This window comes from Hyperolius riggenbachi, chromosome 2, assembly GCF_040937935.1.
Source record: "Hyperolius riggenbachi isolate aHypRig1 chromosome 2, aHypRig1.pri, whole genome shotgun sequence".
Classification (NCBI taxonomy): Eukaryota; Metazoa; Chordata; class Amphibia; order Anura; family Hyperoliidae; genus Hyperolius; species Hyperolius riggenbachi.
The window spans coordinates 251,601,040-251,622,613 of NC_090647.1; the positions used below are offsets into that span (position 1 = coordinate 251,601,040).

Below are 21,574 nucleotides of genomic sequence, written 5' to 3' on the forward strand. Positions count from 1 at the left end.
CTCTGGCACTCTGAAAGAAAATATGCAGCCATTACTTTAAAGGGAATCTAATCTTATGTGAATGGGAAAACACTTCCCTCCTGAGTTGGCTGAGCCGATTTAACACCTGAACAGAAAGTGGTAACTCGAGTGAGTCTGCAGATGAATCCTCCCAGTGTGTGCAATGCCAGCCTAGGCTGTAGTGTACAGTTGTTGTCTTCTTTGTAAGCATATACTGGAACGTCACAGCAGGCTGCACACAGAAATGTAATTAAAAATTTTTTATAGAATTAATATGTTACATCAATTTTTAATCAAATCCTTTGTGTTCCAGTAAGTGTGTTAGAATATACTGTACATTAATCTTCACTTATGGCTAAAAACTTCTTAACCAGTTTACAGAAGCCTGATAGAATTGTGGTACCTTAGTTTGATCTATTGTACCTAGCTTACTGTCCAGTTGTACCTACTCACAGAATTCCATACAAGCATCTGTCTGTTCTCAATGTCCATCATATCAGTGGTATCAGATGAGGAGTATCTACTGATTTGCGGTAGCTAGTGGATATTATTTCACAATCGCACAGGAGGAAGATGTACATTCATGGTCTACATAACTTGGTCTATTTGAGATAAGTGCTGTATTTCCTGTGGATGAGTTGCTCTTAGTGCAATCACCCTGGTTCTCTTAACAAAGGACCAACATTCTCTAGAACAGGCATATATACAATATCTTCCTTTGGTTTGAGTTTGTCACAAGATCACAAAAACAAATTCAGTCAGATGTTTTTTCTAATTGACCATTTTAATAAAGAGATAACCAGCAATTTTCAAACAACCATACTTTAGTGTGTATAAATTGAAGCCACTGTGTTAGTGGCACATCCACTATTGCCTCATTAGATTTTCTCATACATGGAAGCTCTGAACATATTCATGTCGACATACTAACATATCAAGCCAGCAGGTAACTGATGTTATGAAGCTCACTGGCTAGCACAGTGTTTAATGATCATTCTTCAGTGGATATAGCAGTCTGTAATGTGTGGTCATATATATGTCTCTACTCTTTATTCCTTGAGTAAACACCAGTCAAATAGTGGGTTACAGTCTTTATATTCCTGTAAAGAAGGGTTATCTAGATCTCCTGTGTCACTGTGCTGTGTAGATGCCACATCTTCTGATGGAGGCCCAGTAGTCCTGACGCAAACACAGCGATAGCCATCATATCCAGCCAGGTACAGTTTCCTGGGTACACCAACCCAGTCCCGCTGTATTCCACCACTAAGTCAAAGACAAAACAGGCATATCAGTATTTCAACTGTAAGCCCTTCTGCACCGTTGCAAAGAGGTCAACAATCATTTTATCACCTGCTGAACACACACAGCCCCTTATTGAATTTTTCTCATAAGATAGGTGATAATTTGACACTTAATCAATAAAATGCCTAAAAAGTGACAAGCCAGCTAAAAAAAAACTGAATAATTTTGACAGTACTTTATCACCTGTTTTCTGGTATTTTTCAATTGCAGTGTGTTAAACAGTTATTTTATTATTCAATAGTTTTATTTGCTGCATTTAGAAAAACATAGTGCAGGAATGTATCATTACAACATAAGGTTGAAATGTAATATTTACAAATATCACAAAAATAACAGCAATTTCATGGATAGTTCAACTTCTGTACTCATGGGTCGAATCTGTTACAATCAAGAGCATTAACTCTATGGCTTGTAGGTAGATAAAATGTAGATAAACCGAGAGCCCAATATAGTGTAGTCAAGGGTCTCAAACTCACGGCCCTCGATACAATATTTTGTGGCCCGCACCGGCAAAAGAGACACGGAAGCGAACTATTTTTCAGGGCTGTGGAGTCGGAGTCGTGGAGTCGGGCAATTTTGGGTGCCTGGAGTCGGAGTCGGGAAAAAATGCTCTGACTCCGACTCCTAATGAATTTGTAACTGTAATTAAAATAGAAAATATGATAAAATGTTCTATTTCTCAGATAATAGTCATTAAAAATAATGTATATATACAGTATATATACAGTAATAGCTGTGCTTAGTCCACAAAAATGAAATAAACCAATCAAAATTAGTTACTTGTGCTGCTTCAATAAAGCAGTCCCCGTATTTTTAAGGTCAGATATACATATCTGATTGTGACTGTATATATGATGTGTACACAGGAATCTATTATATATACTAAATAACATCTATGCTGTAAGAATAAAGCCTGATGTGTAGCTGTGTCACTAATAGAGATGGTCAACGAGATGGAAATAAATCTGCATCGATGCTGATTTATGCAAATGTACGCACTTCCTTTGCTGATGAAATCAAATAATTTGATATGTTGTTAAAATTTGGTTTGGTGACTACAAATTAAAGGGTAACTGAGACGGATGAAAAGTAAAGTTTTATACATACCTGGGGCTTCCTCCAGCCCCCTTCAGGCTAATCAGTCCCTCGCTGTCCTCCACCACCCGGATCTTCTGCTATGAGTCCTGGTAATTCAGCCAGTCAGCGCTGTCCGGCCGCATGCCGCTCCCACAGCCAGGAACATTCTGCACCTGCGCAATAGTGCTGCACAGGTGTAGTATGCTTCTGGCGGCGGAGTGTGTGCATGCGCACTACGCCTGACTGGCTCAAGTACCTGGACTCATAGCAGAAGATCCAGGTGGCGGAGGAGGACAACGAGGGACTGATTATCCTGAAGGCGGCTGGAGGAAGCCCCAGGTATGTATAAAACTTTAATTTCATCTGTCTCAAGTTTACTTTGTTACACAGTAGTACTATACTCTACATATGCACTCCCCACAGAGCTGCAGGGAATCCACTGAGAATGCTGTGCACATTGAACACAGAGGTGTTGTCTGTTTACAATCTCCTCATTCCCCTGCAGAGTACCTGCACATCATTCTTACATGTACCCACACTTACATTGCCTAGGGCCTGATAGATGTTCTTTGTTCCGGTTTTTGTACCTTTTACAAGTACTCTTACCAAGGACTAGTTTTAGTCTAAAGGGAATAAATATAGTAGTCTACATATCCTTCTCACTTCAGTTGTCTTGTAAAATTCCTAAGCATTGGCAGTTAAGAGACGAATTTCATGTTACATACTTTTAATCAACAAAATTGTAATATGCAAATTAGAGGAGTCGGAGTCGGTGGAATCCTAAACTGAGGAGTCGGAGTCGGTGGATTTTTGGACCGACTCCACAGCCCTGCTATTTTTGCCTATTTTACATTATAGTTTGCTTCAGTGCTCCCAAGTAATCCGCTGCATCTCCGCCCCTAAACGAGGGCTGCTGAGCCCCCAAATCCCCCGGGCAAACATCCACGACTGCGCTGAGGGGCAGAGCTTCCAGCTGTAGCTCTGCCCCTCCTGACGTCAATCACCACACGGATTGCCGCCTCTCCCCGCCCCTCTGTGAAGGAAGAGTGAGGCGGCGATCCGCCGCGATTGACGTCAGGAGGGGCAGAGCTGAAGCTGAAAGCTCTGCCCCTTCCAGGAAATGCCGGCGAATTGCCCCCCCCCCCCCCCCCCCCCGGCGATTTGGGGGCTCTGCAGACCTCGTTTTGCGGCGGAGACACGTGAAATCCCTTATGCGGCCCAGCCTCATCCTGACTTTGCTTCCTGCGGCCCCCAGGTAAATTGAGTTTGAGACCCCTGGTGTAGTATGTTAAAACATAAATGAAGTAAGGCAAATCAGTGAGAAGAATATACTCACAAACTTGGGTTACCACACAGGCAACCACTGTATAAGTAGGTGAGGAGATTAGACCTGTCCTCACTCAGGGCTAAGAAGTCGCTCTCTGTAGATGAGAAAAAGGGGTAGATCACCCCTCCACCAGGGGTGGACACGATTTCGCAGTAGGAGAACAGAGGCGCCAGCAGAATAAAAGTGGATAAAACCTTTAAAATTTGCTTGGAGGAAGTGGTGGACTTACCTCCATAAAGCAGACACGAAAGACTGTCTGAAAAGTAGCAATCACATTCATTATACAGTACCCCAAAACGCTATGATTAACCATTCAGAGAAGAGAAAACCAAATTGGAAAAGAGAGGGAAACAGGATGAGAACAATTTTAAAGACAGGATTAAATAATATCTGCTAGAAGAAAAAGTGAATTGAATCAGGGGTATAGACTTCTACTGGACAACCCTCCATATGCCTTCTAACCTGGACACATAGCTAGTCACTGTAACCAGAGCTTCATAAACCCTGGACAGGCTACAGTTGAGGTAAGTGAATTACTGTATACCAATACACTACCCATCCGCTACAATTTCAAAATCCACTGGAGTGTTCTTTTATGGTCAGTGGTGTCGACTGGACTTCAAACTACTGACTGAAATTTGCAGCAGAAAAATTAACAGGTACAGGTTCCACCACTAAAATTAGAGGCCACTTACGATCCCTCTATTCATTTTATAAAGCTGCCCATTAAAAACTGGTTGGAAATGTACTGTAAATACAATCTGGCCACCCTCAGGACTTTATGCTGGGAATACATGAGATTTTTCCTCAGATTTACTGTCTGATCAATTTTCCGATCGATTTCCACTCACTTCGATGAGAAATCAATCAGAAAAAACGAGCAAAAATCAGATCGGACCTGTCGGAAATTTTATATTTTTTCGAACCATCTATCTGCCAGAAAAAAAATCTCATGGTGTATTCCCAGCATTACATTCAGCAGCAAGCACAGAAACCAGACCACTTTGCTCTGCAGTGCACTCCTGTAAATGGACAAATTACAGGCATTGGCGCTTATTGAGGAAGCTGACTATTGTACTAGGTTTTCTAACATGTTCTTGTTCTTCATTCTAAAATTAGATTAGACCTGTCAGGGCTAACATCTTGCAGAGACCTCAAAGATCAACAATCACTTGTAGGCCTTTGAAAAAAATTGTTGCAAGATAATTTCCAGGAAGCTCAATGGTCTATTTTCAAACCTCACTGGGAGTGGTTAGAGCCACACAACATACTAAACTCATTGTAGTCAAGGGATTCCTCCCTTGACTTAAAGTAAATCTGTAGTGAGAAAAAAAAAAGTCAGATACTTGCCTATGGATAAGGAAGCCTTCCCTGTCCCCTTGATGTTCCTCTGCTGTCCCCCAGTGACGTTACGCCACCTTTGTGAGTACTCATGTCCCTACCTGAACTGAAGACGTGGCTCAATACTGCACATGCAGGAGTCCGGGCATGCGCAGTATGGAGCCACCTGTCTTTAGGAGCATTTGGGGGACAGTAGTGCTTCCAAAGCCTTCAAATGGCTTACGGAGGTAAATTTGAGCAGTTGGATGAATAGCTGTAACTGGCCTGACCGCACTGGAAAGCGGGGACAAGTAAGATTCAATAGAATCCAGAGCCTTCCCTCTCTCTAGATATCTGACTTTTTCTCACTTCAGTTTTACTTTAAAGTAAACTTAAGAATGAAAAAAACTAAAACATTAAAAGGCATACCTTGATGATCTGTACGCTTTCCAGACACCTCCAGGCTCCTTCTTACATTCAGCCCCCTTTGTCTTGGCATGCACAGTCCATCCATGCATCCTCTCTGTACACACTCCCGCACAGCTGTGTGTAGATTCCGAACTATGCATTCCCAGGACACGGCTGCTGTGCCTAGCTATGTAGGGGATGGAGAGTCTGGAGGTGCTTGAATAACTTCTAGATCATTTAGGTAAGTATCTTAATTTTTTGCCCCTCAAGTACACTTTAACCCCCCTGGCGTTACAATAAAATCGCCAGGGGGGCGGCACAGCACTTTTTTTTTTTTTTTTTAAACCCATGTAGCTAGCCTAGTGCTAGCTACATGATAGCCGCTGTGCAGCGGCATCCCCCCTCCCCTTCTGCGATCAGAGCAAACAGGAAATCCTGTTCAGAACGGGATTTCCTGTTTGGCTTCCCCCGTCGCCATGGCGACGATCGGGATGACGTCATCCACGTCATGGCGTCGAAGGGAGTCCCGATCCATCCCTTAGCGCTGCCTGGCGGTGATTGGCCAGGCTGCGCAAGGGGTCGGGGGGGGGGCGGCGGGTAGCAGCAGAGCGGCGGCGATCGTGTAGTACACACAGCTAAGCGCATTGTGCAAATCGGCCCACCGGGGCCTGAGAAATTTTCCGCTGCGGCTTAGCCCGAGCTCAGCTTGGGCTTATCGCCAGGGAGATTAAAGTGAAGTGAAAGGCATATGAAGGCTGCCATATTTATTTCCTTTTAACCAGTTGCTAGGCAGTCCTGTTGATGCAGCTAATTTAGTCAGAAATATCTGATCTGCATGCTTGTTCAGGGCCGGTGGATAAAGGCAGAAGATCAGCAGGATAACCAGGCAATTTGCATTGTTTAAAAGCCCACTTTTCAGGAAAAATTGTAACATTTAAAATGTATTTTTCTCTATGTCGCTTGTAAAAATCTGACAGGTTTTGGACTAGTCCATCTCCTCATGGGGGATTTTCAGGGTTTTCTTTATTTTGAAATGCACTTGCTGAATGGCAGTTACTCATTGCAACTGCCAAAGTATTGTGCAAATGAGTAGGGAGGCCGGCTGCCATCTTTGTATAGATCATTTTCAAGAGGTGCTTTTGCAAAGAATAAAGAAAACCTTTATTCCCCATGTGGAAATGGACTAGCCCAAAACCTGTCAGATGTTTACTGCTTGCTGTAAAGGTGCGCATACACTTATTGATTTTTCGTGGCAGATTCAATCACTGATGTAATCTGCCGGAAATCAATGCCCAAGCAACGCCGCCCAATTGTCATTTTTTGATCAATTGCTCCAAACAGAAAAGTTTCCCTCGAGGGGGTGTGGCTGTAGATTGACAGCAGACTTATAGACCCCCAGGTCTTCTCCCATCTAAAATAGTTCCCCCCTGGGGATGCTGCAGAGTTTTGGCAGCAGAGCACGCTCTCCGCCTGTGACTCTATCCCATGTCCTGTATCCATCCCTGGCATGTCGAGGCACCTGTTGCCCGTGACCCAGCGGTATGTAAGTTACTTGACTACTGTAAACCCAGCAGGGATGGAGACAGGAAGGAGCGTGCCAGCAGACAGATAGGTGCGCTTTGCTGCCAACACTACAGAGGCCCATATCCCTCTCACCTAAAGGACACCTGAAGTGAGTGGGATATGGAGGCTGGCATTTATTTCCTTCTTTGATTGAGTTAACAACTAATATTTCCTTAACCACTTGAGGACCCACCCTTTACCCCCCCTTAAGGACCAGCGTTATTTTTTGTGATCTGTGCTGGGTAGGCCCCCAGCACAGATCATGTTTCATGCAGAGCGATCAGATCGCCCCCCTTTTTTCCCCCCTGTGGGGATGATGTGCAGAGGGGGGTCTGATCGCTCCGGTGGGCAGGCATGTTGCGGGGGGCACCTCAAAGCCCCCCTCCGTGGCGAAATTCCCCCCTCCCTCTCCTACCTGCTCATCCCCGGTGATCGGGGCTGCACAGGACGCCAGCGGCGGGGATCGCCGATCTGCCTTACGGCGCTGCTGCGCAGCAGCGCCATACAATCTAAACAAAGGAGACAAATGTCTCCTACGTTTACATTTAGTCTGCGAGCCGCAATCAGCGCATCGCAGGCTATTCACGGAGACCCGCTCCGTGATCTAACTGGAAACGGCCGCTCACGCGAGCGGCCTTTCCTGATTAATTAGGGAGGCACCTGGCGACGCACAGTTGCGTCGCTGGTCCTCCAGCTACCACTTTGCCGCCGCACGGTATGAGTGTGCGGTCGGCAAGTGGTTAAAGGACTTACGAGGCCTGTTTTGTAAAAAAAAAAAAAAAAACATAAAAAAAGTTAGATACCTGTGTCTGTTTGTAAGGCACGGAGGACGTCGTCCGCGCCGTTCCCCCGGGTCCCCGCTGCACAATATCCCCCCGATCGTCCCCCGACCGCGCGGCCCGGGTCGGGCTCTCCAGCCTGTACAAAGATGGTGGCCAAAGCTGGCCGCGGCTGCGCAGTCCGCATAGCCGCGAGTGCGGCTGCGCAGCTCTAAGGCTAACCCCCCGATCCACGCTACTGTTACGTGGATTGGGGTGTTGGCCTTAGAGCTGCGCAGCCGCGGCCAGCTCCGGCCGCCATCTTTGTACAGGCTGGAGAGCTGGACCCGGGCCACGCGGTCGGGGGACGTTCGGGGGGATATTGTGCAGCGGAAGAACGGCACGGAGGGCGCGGACGGCGTCCTCCGTGCCTTACAAACAGACACAGGTATCTAACTTTATGTTTTTTTTTTTACAAAACAGGCCTCGTAAGTTCTTTAAAGGAAACTGTAGTGAGAGGTATATGGAGGCTGCCATATTTACTTTTTAAACATTACCAGTTGCCTGGGTGTGTCCTGCTGATCCTGTGACTCTAACATAGACCCTGAACAAGCATGCAGCAGATCAGGTGTGTCTGACTTCATTGTCAGATCTGACAAGATTACCTGCATGCTTGTTTCTGGTGTGATTCAGACCCAGCTGCAGGCAAATAGATCAGCAGGGCTGGCATTATTTAAAAGGAAATAAATATGACACACACACACACACACACTTCTAAATGGTATATAATTTACAATCAATATACTATACAGTACAGTATTGAAAATTGTATCATTAATAAGCATCCTATAAAGCAAGGGTCCCCAACCTTTCCTGGTCCGGGGACCACTTTCTGACCAAATTTTTTTCCGGGGACTACCGCGGGGGGAGTGGACGTCGGGTGCGCGTCCTAGCGGATAGTGGAGCGGGTTACGGGGGGATGGGGAGGGTGCAGTGGCATAGCTAGCATAGTTGCCCCAGTATAGGGAGTTTAGTTGCCCCAGTATAGCCATTATAGTGCGCCAGTATAGTGCCCCAGTATAGCCAGAATAGTGCCCCAGTATAGCCAGAATAGCGCCCCAGTATAGCCAGAATAGCGCCCCAGTATAGCCAGTATAGCGCCCCAGTATAGCCAGAATAGTGCCCCAGTATAGCCAGAATAGTGAGCCAGTATAGCCAGTATAGTGCCCCAGTATAGTGCCCCAGTATAGCCAGAATAGCGCCGAAGTATAGCCAGAATAGTGCCCCAGTATAGTGCCCCCGGATAGCGCCCCGGTATAGCCAGGTGGTGGTCCCCGCCGCTGTTATTACCTTAACAGCGGCCGCTCTCCCCTCTTCGGCGCGTGTATTTATTCAAGCAGCGTATCTCCCGGCTGCTCTGTGTGATGTGACAGGAAGCAGGGCTGCGGCTTCCTGTAGCGGCGATATGCATCGCTGTTACTGTGGTAACCGAGCCCTTCTTCCTGCGCATCACACAGAGCAGCCGGGAGATACGCTGCTTGAATAAATACATGCGCTGGAGAGGGGAGAGCGGCCGTTGCTAAGGTAATAACAGCGGCGGCCGCGGGGACGGGCTGGAGGGGGGTTGAAGAGGACAGTCCTGCGGCCCAACTGGGAGCGTCCCGCGGACCACCAGTGGGCCGCGGACCACAGGTTGGGGATCCCCGCTATAAAGGATCCCTTTCTGAAGTCACTACACTCACATCTATGGGTGCCCATTCAGTTGTAGCTGGGCATTCAATTTGCCCAAAAGATAGATTCCTCACAGCTCAGAAAGGGATCTATCTATTCCTGCCACACACTACAATTTTTTTTTTTAATAAACTTCAGCATGAAATCTATTAAACCGCTGCTACTGCCTCAGATAGTGCTGTCCCCTTGGGGCCCCATAGGCAGCTGATGGGTCCACCAAGGTCACCTTTCTGTCAAGCTAATAATATTCCTCGGGACCCCTGCAGAGTACTTACAGCAGTAGAGCGCACTCACCAGTCACCCTCTCTGGCTGGGGCACTCTCTCCAGTCTGTGTCCTTTTGTCTCCATCGCTGCCAGCACCTGTTCTCTGTAACTCAGCGGAATGTATGTAGGATGAAGACTGAAAGACACAGACTGGAAGGAGCTTGCTGGGCAGACAGGTGAGTTCACTCCACTGCCACGAGTACTCTACAGGGGCCCCAGGGGAATACCTAGGGGGGGCATCATCAGCTATGGTGCTCTGCACAATTGCCTACCACCGCACCGCCTTTCGAGCTTGTTCTAGTACAATCAATTTTGATCGTTTTCATCCAGACAATCAAAATTATGATCTGGTGGTCATGCTGGGACATTGAACTCTGGCAGACTTGATCACACTGATCAAATCTGCTGAGGAAAATCAAGTAGTGAATGGGCACGTTTTCCGATCTTGCAGAGGAATGGGAACAGGAAGACACCAGCACAGACCTTTACAGCATTGTGGCCACAAAAGGCTTGAGAAACAAATTAAATGAACAAACACACTTCTATTGTGATTTCATAGTGATCTTCTGTGTCAACTCTAAGCCAGTTATATAGAGGCCCTCTCACGATAATTCCATGTGGTCTTTTCTGTTAGATGCAATGATGTCTTATTCTTACCTGTGCTTAGAACACCAGACTTTGGTGTTACCCGCAATGAATTCTGAGTTACAGGGTGGAAACTGCTTATTCTCCTCCTGTCTCTGTTCTTTCAGCTTTAAGCCAATATCAATAACTGCTAATGCATCCTCCAGAGCTTTGGTTGGATTTCCATCCTCATCATAAAAGCGTCCCATGAGCTTACCTAAAACAAAAATATTATTATTACATTTTTATATATACTTGTATGACAGACATCAGAAGATATGGAAGTGCAACTATTTCCTACATGACAGAAGGGTGGGTCACTACATATTGATTAGCTTTGCATAAGGTACACCACTAAAAGGCTAACGCTAGAATTATAAGTATTTTCCCTCAGAACATAGCATAAGATAATGAAAACCTACCGACTGGAGCGTAATTCTTATGATAAAAGTCAAACCAGTTGTGGAGGTGCAACATCTGCGAGGGTGAAAGTTCTGACACATCATCCACAAGACCACTCTCTGTGAAGTCCCCTGTTACGTAGGCACGGGATGCATCTCTCGCTGTAAAAAAAAAAAAAAAGTACCAACTTGTATAAATACCTCATGCAAAACTCACCAAAGCTAAATGTACAAATAATTCTCCTTTTATAGTTCTACTTAAAGGGAACCTTAACTCTAGAAAAAAATAGTTTCACTTACCTGGGCATCTACCAGCCCCCAGCCTTCCTGTGCTCTCGCAGTCACTCATGGCTCCTCCGGTGCCCTGCCGCCAGCTAGATTCGTTTTTGCCAACTCGGAGTCGGTGGGACGCCATGAGTACCTTTGCACGCATTCCCGCTGGTGCAGGAAGCTATCGCGCATAGTTAACACCTACATTTTTACGCGGTGCAACGCGTACATTTTTACGCATTGCGCCTGCAACACATAAAAATGTACTTGTTAATGTCCGCGATAGCTTCCTGCACCAGCGGGGATGCGTGCAAAGGTACTCATGGCGTCCCACCGACTCAGAGTTGGCAAAAACAAAGCTAGCTGGTGGCGGGGGACCGGAGGACTGCGAGGGCACAGGATGGCTGCAGGGGGCTGGCAGATGCCCCAGGTAAGTGAAACTCATTTTTTTTTTTTAGAGTTAAGGTTCCCTTTAAGCAACTCAGCAAGTGTACTGTATTGTAGAATGCACGTTGTATACTACTTTGTAGATGACACCAAGAAGTTTTGTATACTGTAACCTGAAATACTATCTGCTGTTGATGACCATGTGCTTCAACAGCCTTTAAGTAATACAATATGATGTGGTTCACGAAATGGGAGGGTTAGCCCTTCTATTGCACCATGGCCTATTACCTTACATCAGTAAATATTATTCAAGATTTTAGCAGAAAGACTGGTAAATATTGATCATGAGGCTGTGATTGCTAGCTTTGTACTGCAACAAATAGCACAAAACTATGAGAACATTGCTAGCGTATTGCTGTAGCCTCTGGCTCTGGGTACATATAATTAAGCCTCCAGGAAATTTGGATTCAGGGTAAAGCAGATAAACGGCTCACCCTGCTCCTGCGAAAGTCCCAGCAGTGATAATTACTATTCCTCTATAGGTCGCCGTGGACTCAGGAAAGACGAATTACGATGTTTTTATAGTCATTTGGGAGTTGTCTTTTGACGGCGCCCAAATTACTGTCTAAGCCAGGCATGGGCAAACTTGCCCTCCAGCTGTTAAGGAACTACAAGTTCCACAATGCATTGCAGGAGTCTGACAGCCACAGTCATGACTCATACAGGCAAATGGATTGTGGGACTTGTAGTTCCATAATAGCTGGAGGGCCGAGTTTGCCCATGCCTGGTCTAAGCCCTCTTTCAGCTTAATTCTGATTACAACCTCTGATGGCCCCGGCTGCGCCAAAATCTCCAGCACTGTTTTTAGTTGCTTCACTGGCTACCTCCCTCCTGCTGACATATTTGCTCAAAAAGCAACTACTCCTATCAGTACTTGATTAATATGTTGATCGAATATGGACTGGCAATTCACTAGTTTTTAATGTATCAGTAATTTTTTAATCTTTACCCTGAGTTGAAAATCTAACCTATTAAAAAATGTTATACTATTTGCCTGGTTATAGACTTCAAGTTTTATTTGAACAGTGGATATTCTTCTGCCCAGACTCCCGAGAGCTTCACATGCTAGTTACCAGTCTGACTGAAAGGACTTTTGTTTTACACGGTTTGACACGGTGAGTGGCACAGTGTGATTCTGCTGGTGGGTCCTCTCTGATGTTCAGCTGCACCCCACAAAGTGTGGGGCCCACGGAACTGCAGGTGACAACAGGTAAGTCCATTCTCAGGCTGGGTTTACACTGGCAACTGATAAAAACTGACATGTTTTAACGGAATCAGTTATTCATCAATTGCTGTGCGTTTTATCTGCTTTTCTATGTAATGGGTCTACTTTGCACCAAAAATGCTGCAGGGTGTGCATTGTGAAAAAGCCTTCAGTTACAACGCATAGATGTAAACTGACCCATAGAAAACTTGGAAAATGACTTGGGCTGCGCTGCGCATCAGTTATGTGTTGGGTTACTGCTAGAGATGACTAATAAGATGCAAATATTTCTAAGTTCACGCGGGATTATGAACATTTTTATGCAAATATATGCAGCTTAAAAATGGACCAATCAAGTCCCACCTAGGTTTAAAATGATAATCCTGCATGGACTCGGAAATATTTGCATCTCATTGCTCATCCCTATTTATAGCAGACAGCAACTGATTCAGTGTAACCCAGCTCTAAGGCCCCTATACACTGGCAACTGACAGGCAGTAAAGTCACCGCCTGTCAGCTGCTCTCCTTGTATAATGTAAAGCTGTACAATGGAGTCAGACTGCTGCATGCATTTTCCTGCATTATGATGCTGAAAATTCGAAGCGGTTATTTTGGCATGGCATTATATTATAACATGCATGATAATGTGTTAAAAAGCATGGATTTTACTGCACTGCCTAATGTAAAAGGTATCATAAGTTAAATGTACATGTTGAATGCAGAACTCACTCCAGACACTGATGCAGGATGTTGCAGCAGCATTGGTTTGCATTCTGCAATTTGGCTAAAACATAGCTGACAGCAGCATTCAGGGATTTCCTGTCAGTTATTAGTTAATTTGTGTGCTGGTGTTTGACTACTGAACAGCCAGAAGGGGACGTTATGATTTTGGTCTCCAATGCATAGACACAGTGTCAGGTGTGATGATAACAATGAAAGGGGAGTATTGCTTAGGGTTATGCAAAGGTTTCAAAGATTGTGGCTTCCCGGTGTCTAGTGGCCCCCCCTCCCTTCCATATACTGTTCCCTAGTGTGTAGTGGTTCCCTCCCTCCCTTATGCAGTTCCCTAATGTCTAGTGGCCTCCCTCCTTATACAGTACCCTGGTGTCAAGTTGCCCCGTCCCTCTCCTATACAGTTTCCTGTTGTCAAGCGGCCCCTCCCTCCCTTATGCAGTTCCCTAATGTCTAGTGGCCTCCCTCCTTATACAGTACCCTGGTGTCAAGTTCCCCCATCCCTCTCCTATACAGTTTCCTGTTGTCGAGTGGCCACCTCCCTCCCTTATGCAGTTCCCTAATATCTAGTGGCCTCCCTCCCATCCCTATACAGTATCCTGGTGTCTAGTTGCCCCTGTCTCTCCCCTATACAGTTTTCTGGTGTCTAGTAACAATAACATTTCTATAGCGCTTTTCTCCCAGGGACTCAAAGGGATTAGGCTCTCTAAGATTCAGAAGGTGGTAGTAGGATGAAGTATTCACACAAAAAATATATTTCTGCAAATGCCAAACTGAACAGGTGGGTTTTCAGTCTGGATTTAAACTTGTCCAGAGATGGAGCTGTCCTGATCTGCCGAGGTAAGGAGTTCCATAACGTAGGAGCATGACAGAAGGCTCTGGGACAAAAAGTTCTCAGGTGGACTCTGAGACTGCTGGGATGGCTAAGCAGCTGTAACATTTCTTATATGTATCCAGGGCCCAGATTATTTAGTGATTTAAAGAGACACTGAAGCGGAAAAAAAAATGATGATATTATGATTTGTATGTGTAGCACAGCTAAGAAATAAAACATTAAGATCAGATACATCAGTGTAATTGTTTCCAGTACAGGAAGAGTTGAGAAACTCCAGTTATCTCTATGCAAACAAGCCATTAAGCTCTCCGACTAAGTTAGTCATGGAGAGGGCTGTTATCTGACTTTTATTATCTCAACTGTTCCTGGACTATTTACTTTTCCTCTGCTAGAGGAGAGGTCATTACTTCACAGACTGCTCTGAAAGACTAATTTTGAATGCTGAGTGTTGTGTAATCTGCACATATTATAGAATCGGCATCAGAATCATTTTATTTCGCCAAGCATGACTGGGTCAAGCCCGGAATTGGGTTTGGCACAATGGAGCGGTACATAGAAAGAAATACAGAAAAGAAACTCAAATATAGACATACACAAATCTACAGTCAGCATTAGGGCTGGTTCAGACGGACGTTTGGAGGCATCGCGTTCATTGTCGTCGCGGTGGCAATGCGTTCGGGCTTTCAGCAGGGTTCGCGTTGCGTTCGGATGCGGTCGCGTTTTTCTTCACCTAGGGGGACATTAGCCGTCGCGGTTAACCGCCCCTGGAAGCAACATGTAGCTTCCAGGGGCTCCTTGAACGCCAGTGAAAATCGGGACTCGAACGCCGCATCCGTGTAAACGCGCGTAAAAGCTTGGTACAAACGCTCCCATTCACTTGAATGGGAGCGTTTAACGCCAAGCCCTGAACGCTGGCGGTAAACGCTGCACAAGCATCCGTCTGAGCCAGCCCTTAGATGTACATATAGCTCAGTATTCATCTTACGAAAACACACACTACTGGAATCTACCGCTCCTACGCAGGTGGTAGGGAGCTGATAGAGGGTGGTAGAATATTAAGGGAGTTTAGGAGGCTAACGGCCATCGGGAAGAACGAGTTCTTGTGTCTGGTGGTCTTGGTGGGGATGGCTCGAAGCCTCCGACCCAGTGGAAGTGGGGTGAAAAAACAGTGGCCTGGGTGAGAGCGGTCGCTTGCGATCCTCAGTGCCCTGGCTCTCAGTCTTGTGCTGTACAGGTGGTCAAGTGGAGGCAGAGGTCTCTCAATCACCCTCTCCGCTGACTTAATGATCTTCTGTAATTTGTGCCTGTCGCTGGCGGTGGCACCCACATACCAGACCAAGATGGCGGAGCAGAGGATCGATTCAATGGTGGCAGTGTAAAAGCATGTTAGGATCTCCTGCGCCATGCCGAACTTCCGCAGATGGCGGAGGAAGAAGAGTCTCTGCTGGGCTTTCCGTTGGGTTGTCGTGATGTTGACCCTCCAGCTGAGATCGTTGGAGATAGTGGTGCCCAGCAGGCGAGCACAGGGCACACTGGCCACCTCGGTGCCATCGATGTAGATGGGAGGAGGGGTAGGAGCCGACTTCCTAAAGTCAATTATAAGTTCGACGGTTTTGGCCGTGTTGAGCACCAGGCTGTTCTCCTTGCACCAGTGGCATAGTCTTTCTACCTGCAGCTGGTACTCCTGGATGTTGTCCTTAGTTACAAGGCCAACAATGGTGGTGTCGTCCGCAAATTTGATGACTTTGACAGAGTCTACCACGGATCTACAATCATTAGTGTAGAGGGAGAAGAGCAGCGGGGACAGGACGCAGTCCTGGGGTGCCCCTGTGTTGGTTATCACTTCTCGTGAGTAGATGTCCCCCAGCCTGACAACTTGGGATCTGTTAGAGAGAAAGTCAACGATCCATAAGCGTAGGGTGGGGTTGACCCCAAGTGTGGCCAGGACATTCTGGAGGGTGCGTGGGCATATGGTGTTAAAAGCTGAGCTGAAGTCTAATAGCAGTACTCTGGCATACGCATCCTTCCTGTCCAGATGGTTGTAGATGTATTCCAGGCAGATGTTTAGAGCATCATCAGTGGACCTGTGTGCTCTGTAGGCGAACTGGAGTGGGTCTAGTAGGGGCAAGGTGGATAGCTTGAGGGTGGATAAGAACACTCTCTCTAGGGTCTTCATGATAACGGACGTCAGGGCCACAGGCCTGAAGTTGTTGAGGTCAGAGATGCCTTGTTTCTTAGGAACAGGAATGATGGTGGACCTCTTGAAGCACGCAGGGACTCTGCCCTCTGTCAGTGACCTGCTGAAGATGGCGGAGAGGATGGGGGCAAGTTGCTCCGAACAAGATTTGAGGCAGGCTGGGGACACACCATCAGGTCCTGAGGCTTTCCTGGCATTTAGCGTGGACAGGAGGTGCCGAACATCCGCCTCCCTCACTTCCAGAGAGAGTGAGTCCTCACCTGGGTCGCTGTGCGCGGGGGATGGGGGAGGGTGGCGGGTTCCCCCCAGGCTCAGCCTGCTTTTCAAACCTGTGATAGAATCTGCTTAGAATGATGCAATGTTAGAAAAAAAACACTATATACCTGAAAATAAAAGTATGAGAAAATTTTCTTTGCTGCTAATCTTCTAGTAATTATTCATAGTACACAACCAGTTCACTATATCATATATTTTTTTTCGCTTCAGTGTCTCTTTAAATGTCAGTAGGCCGAAGGGAGTGCAGGACTGGTGTTATGTGGCAGTGACGGGGTTGGTTGGTTAACAGTCTGGCAGCAGTATTCTGTATAAGCTGTAGGCGGTACAAGTCCTTTTTTTGGAAGGTCAGTGTAGAGAGCATTATAGTAGTCCAGTCGGGATGTAATGAAGGCATGAACCAAGGTTGGCAGATCTTCTGGGGGGATGAGGTGCTTTATTTTTGCGATGTTCTTCAGGTGAAAACTAAACATTAGCTTACCTGGTAATTTAATTTTAAGTAACCCTCCAGGACAGGTATACATCGAGATCCGGTCCCTCCCAGGAAACAGGAAACATCCACAAGCCTCTCTATAAATTAAAAGATTTGTCAGGTGCTCGGCAGTATTATAAAAGAAAACAATTCCCAACAGGTCTCAACTACCTGACACCTAACCATAACACATACATTAAATGTATTTCCTAATTCATATACACAGTATAAACATAGTATCGTGCATTTTAATATATTATAATGATATAATAGGGTGGGTTACCCCACCTGTCCTGGAGGGTTACTTAAAATTAAATTACCAGGTAAGCTAATGTTTAGTTTTTTCCATTAACCCTCCAGGACAGGTATACATCGAGATGATAATCAAGAAAACACTAACCTTAGGGTGGGCTGACCGCCTGCAAAACTTTTCTGCCAAAGTCCTGGTCAGACGATGATATACTATCCAATCTGTAGTGCCGCATGAACGTTCCCAGATTCTTCCACGTCGCCGCCTTACAGATTTCCAGAGGAGAAGCACCAGCTCTGAAGGCCCAAGTTGTCGCTGTCCCCCTGGTTGAATGAGCTTTAAGATCCTTAGGAGGTATAGTCTCCATAATCTTATATGCCTCCAGAATGCATAGCTTAATCCAATTTGCAATCGTTCTTTTTGAAGCTTTCTGCCCGATCAATTTCCCCGTATAATTTACAAATAGGGCTTCAGTTTTCCTAATACTTTGTACTCTCTGCAAATAATCTAACAGTATTTGTCTCACATCCAGAGAATGCCTATCTTTCTCTTTATCATTTGATGGGTTTGCATAGAAACTAGGCAATATGATCTCTTGAGAACGGTAAAATAAATCTCCTACTTTTGGAATAAACTCGGAACTTGTTCTGAGAACTACTCTGTCCTCATAGAAAATACAATACGGCTTTTCGCAGGAAAGAGCTTCTAGTTCACTTACTCTCCTAGCGGACGTAATTGCCACCAAAAAAATAGTTTTTAAAGTAAGTAAACGTAAATCCATATCTTTCGAAGAACAAAAGGGCGGTTTTGTAAGAGCTTTAAGAACTAATGACAGATCCCATTTTGGAAAGGGTTTAACACATATCGGCCTGTTCCTTTCTACTGATTTAACAAAACGAATAATTAAAGGATGTACTGCCAACTGTTTGTCTAAAAAAACGGAGAGAGCTGAAATCTGAACCTTAATCGTGCTTAAGGCCAATTTCCTGTCAATTCCACTCTGGAGAAATTCTAACACAGTAGCTATCTCATTGGAGTTAAACCCTGTCTGTTCCTTCCACAGATTAAAGGTTTTCCAATATTTCAAATATATAGCACGCGTATTTTTCTTCCGACTTTTAACTAAGGTTTCCACTACCTTATCAGATAGCCCATAACTTTTAAGTATCAACTCTTCAGTAGCCAGGCCGTTAGTTTCCATTTGTTCAGATCTGGCACTATTTGTCCCTGAACTAATACTAATCTTTCCAGATATGGAAGTGGTAATGGTTACACTGTCTTTAACTTCAGAAGCAGTGGATACCATGACCTTCTCGGCCAATTTGGTGCAATGAGAATCACTGTTGTTCTGGACATTGTGATCTTCCTCAGCACTAATGGCAGCAGATTTAAAGGTGGGAAAGCATACGCTAGTTCGAAATCCCAGATTTGTGCAAGAGCGTCTATTGCCGTTGGATTGTCTCTGGTATTCAGGGAAAAGAAACGTTGACATTTGGCATTTTCCCTGTTGGCAAACAAATCTATGACAGGAGTCCCCCAGATTGCTGTTATCCATTGATATACCTCGTGATTCAACTCCCATTCCATGTTCGACAACTGTTTGCGACTGAGCAGATCTGCTAGTACATTCAAAGAGCCTTTCAGATGGATAGCTGTGAGAGACAACAGACTTCTCTCCGCTAAATCCAGAATCTCCAGTGAGAGTGACAGTAGCTTGCGAGACCTTGTTCCCCCTTGGCGATTTATATATGCCACTACTGTAGAATTGTCTGTCCTTATCTGAACATGCTTCGATTCTACAAGATGTTGTGTTGCCACTAGTGCTAGTTTCACCGCCATCAGCTCTCTGTAATTTGAAGACTGATCTTTCATATGAGGCTGCCATAGACCCTGCACCTTGAAGTCCTGAACATGAGCCCCCCATCCTGACAAACTTGCGTCTGTGGTTACTATTAGTTGTGTCGGAAACACCCACTGCTTGCCCTGAGTCAGGTTGTGATTCACAGTCCACCATTGTAAGTCTTCTTTCACAATGTTCGGAATTTGTATCACTTGATCTAACGATTCCATTGATTTGCTCCAATTCCCTAGAATCCATGTTTGCAGTGATCGAGCATGCTTCATTGCCCACTGTACTGCTGGTGCTACTGAATTCAGAAGACCCAATAATCTCATCCCATCTCGAATAGATATTCTTTCTAACGTTCTGAAATTTTCTACCTGGTGAACTACTTTTAATACTTTCTGCTCTGGTAGAAACATTTTTTGTTGAATCGAATCTATAATGAATCCCAGAAACACTATATTCTGTGTCGGCTCCAGCTGTGACTTTTCTAGGCTGACAATCCATCCTGCTGCATGCAGTTCCCTTAATACTGTCTCCCTGTGTCCTAATAATATTTGTTTTGACTCTGCAAATATTAGAAGATCGTCCAGGTAGGGGACAATCATTATCCCCTGTTTGTGTAGGGAGGATACTAGTTCCGCAATCACTTTGGTGAAAATTCTTGGAGCTGACTTTATGCCAAAGGGGAGGCAGCGAAATTGATAATGGGTCACTCCTGTAGTTTCTTTTATCGCAAACCTGAGAAATCTCTGGGATCTTAACTCGATCGGAACATGCCAATATGCATCCTTGAGGTCTATGCTTACCATGAAACAATTGGCAGTCAACAGATTTCTGAGGGAAAAAATCGACTCCATTCTGAACTTCTGATGTTTTATGAATGGGTTCAAGGGTTTGAGATTCAGGATGAGACGGAATTTTCCCGACGGCTTTTTCACCAAGAAAATTGTCGAGTAAAATCCTCTCCCCTGCTCCAAGATTGGCACCAAAGTAACTACGTTTCTTTGCAACATGTCCTGCAGAATGGAACTTATCGCTGTCTGTTCCTCTGTTGAGTGTAGTCCTTTTGTAATCACAAATCTTGTCGGTGGTTTTTGCTGAAACACAATATGGTATCCCGACTGGACTAGATTCAGAATGAATGGGCTGGTTGCAAATTTTTGCCAATGTGGTAGGAATAGGCCCAACCTTCCTCCCACGGGTGGCTCGTCGTCACTGCTGCTTCCTTGCGGAAGACTCAGTGCTACCAAACAGGGCGTTTGGTTTGTTTTGCTCTCGGGAAAATGACCAGGGTTTGCGTCTAGCCTGAGGTTTAGGTTTATTTTCCTGTCGGTTTTTACGAAAAAACTTCTTCCCTTGTCTAAATTGCCTCTTTTTGGGAAAACCTTTTTTATTATCTGAAGACCTTTCCAATATTTCATCTAATTGAGGGCCAAATAACAGGTCACCTGCAAAAGGTATAGTACATAATTTATTTTTGGATATATTACTACCCTCCCAGGTCTTAATCCAAATATTCCGTCTAGCAACATTGGATAAAGCTGCGGCCCTGGCCGTAAGGCGAATGGACTCTGTTGCAGCGTCAATAATAAAATTAATTGCTTTGAACATTACCGTAAATGAGTTAAGAATTATTTCTTTGCTGGACCCCATCTTAATATGACGCATCACTTGATGCATCCATAAGTCTAGCGTACGTCCTACACAAGTAGTAGCCGCAGCAGGGCGAAAATTCGCACATATTGCTGACCACGTCTTTTTTAACGCAAATTCTGCCTTTTTATCCGAAGGATCTTTTAAAAACCCCAGGTCTTCAAAAGATAACTCGTTTTCTTTCTGTACCTGAGAAAAAGCTGCATCTAGTTTAGGACATTTATCCCATTGTCTGCAATCATTCTCTGCAAAAGGGAATCTTCGTTTAAATCCTCTAGATAAAAAAACTTTTCTATCAGGGTTTTTCCACTGACTATCAATTAACTGTTTTGTTGAAGTATGGACCGGAAAAACCATTGGTTTAGATCCCTCCATACCCGCATACAATGCGTCGTGAGTAGATAGAGATGTCGGGGAATCCTCATTTAAACCTAATGAATCATAAATTGCTTTTAAAAGCTCATCAGTTTCATTGGCTGAAAACCTAAACTTAGACGGTTTATCCTGGTCCTTTTCTGAAAGTTCATCTTCAGAATCACACTCAGAAATTTCTTCTGAGTATTCTTCTGGTTCAGAATCCGATAAAATAGGTCGATCTGTTTTAGCTGTAGCTTTCCCA

The 21,574-nt window shown here is 45.1% G+C and overlaps 1 protein-coding gene across 1 annotated transcript in view; it reads right to left on the reverse strand.

Moving 5' to 3' along the window:
• Positions 1-765: 765 nt before the first annotated feature.
• The window catches only part of CYB5D2 (cytochrome b5 domain containing 2), a 31,143-nt gene continuing 10,334 nt past the window's right edge, over positions 766-21,574 (reverse strand). The window contains exons 2-4 of the mRNA XM_068265332.1: positions 10,798-10,938; positions 10,409-10,592; positions 766-1,263 (exon numbers count right to left, since the gene is read on the reverse strand). Coding sequence (XP_068121433.1) covers positions 1,050-1,263; positions 10,409-10,592; positions 10,798-10,938 — 539 coding nt within the window. The 3' untranslated portion in view covers positions 766-1,049. The remainder of the gene's footprint in view (positions 1,264-10,408; positions 10,593-10,797; positions 10,939-21,574) is intronic.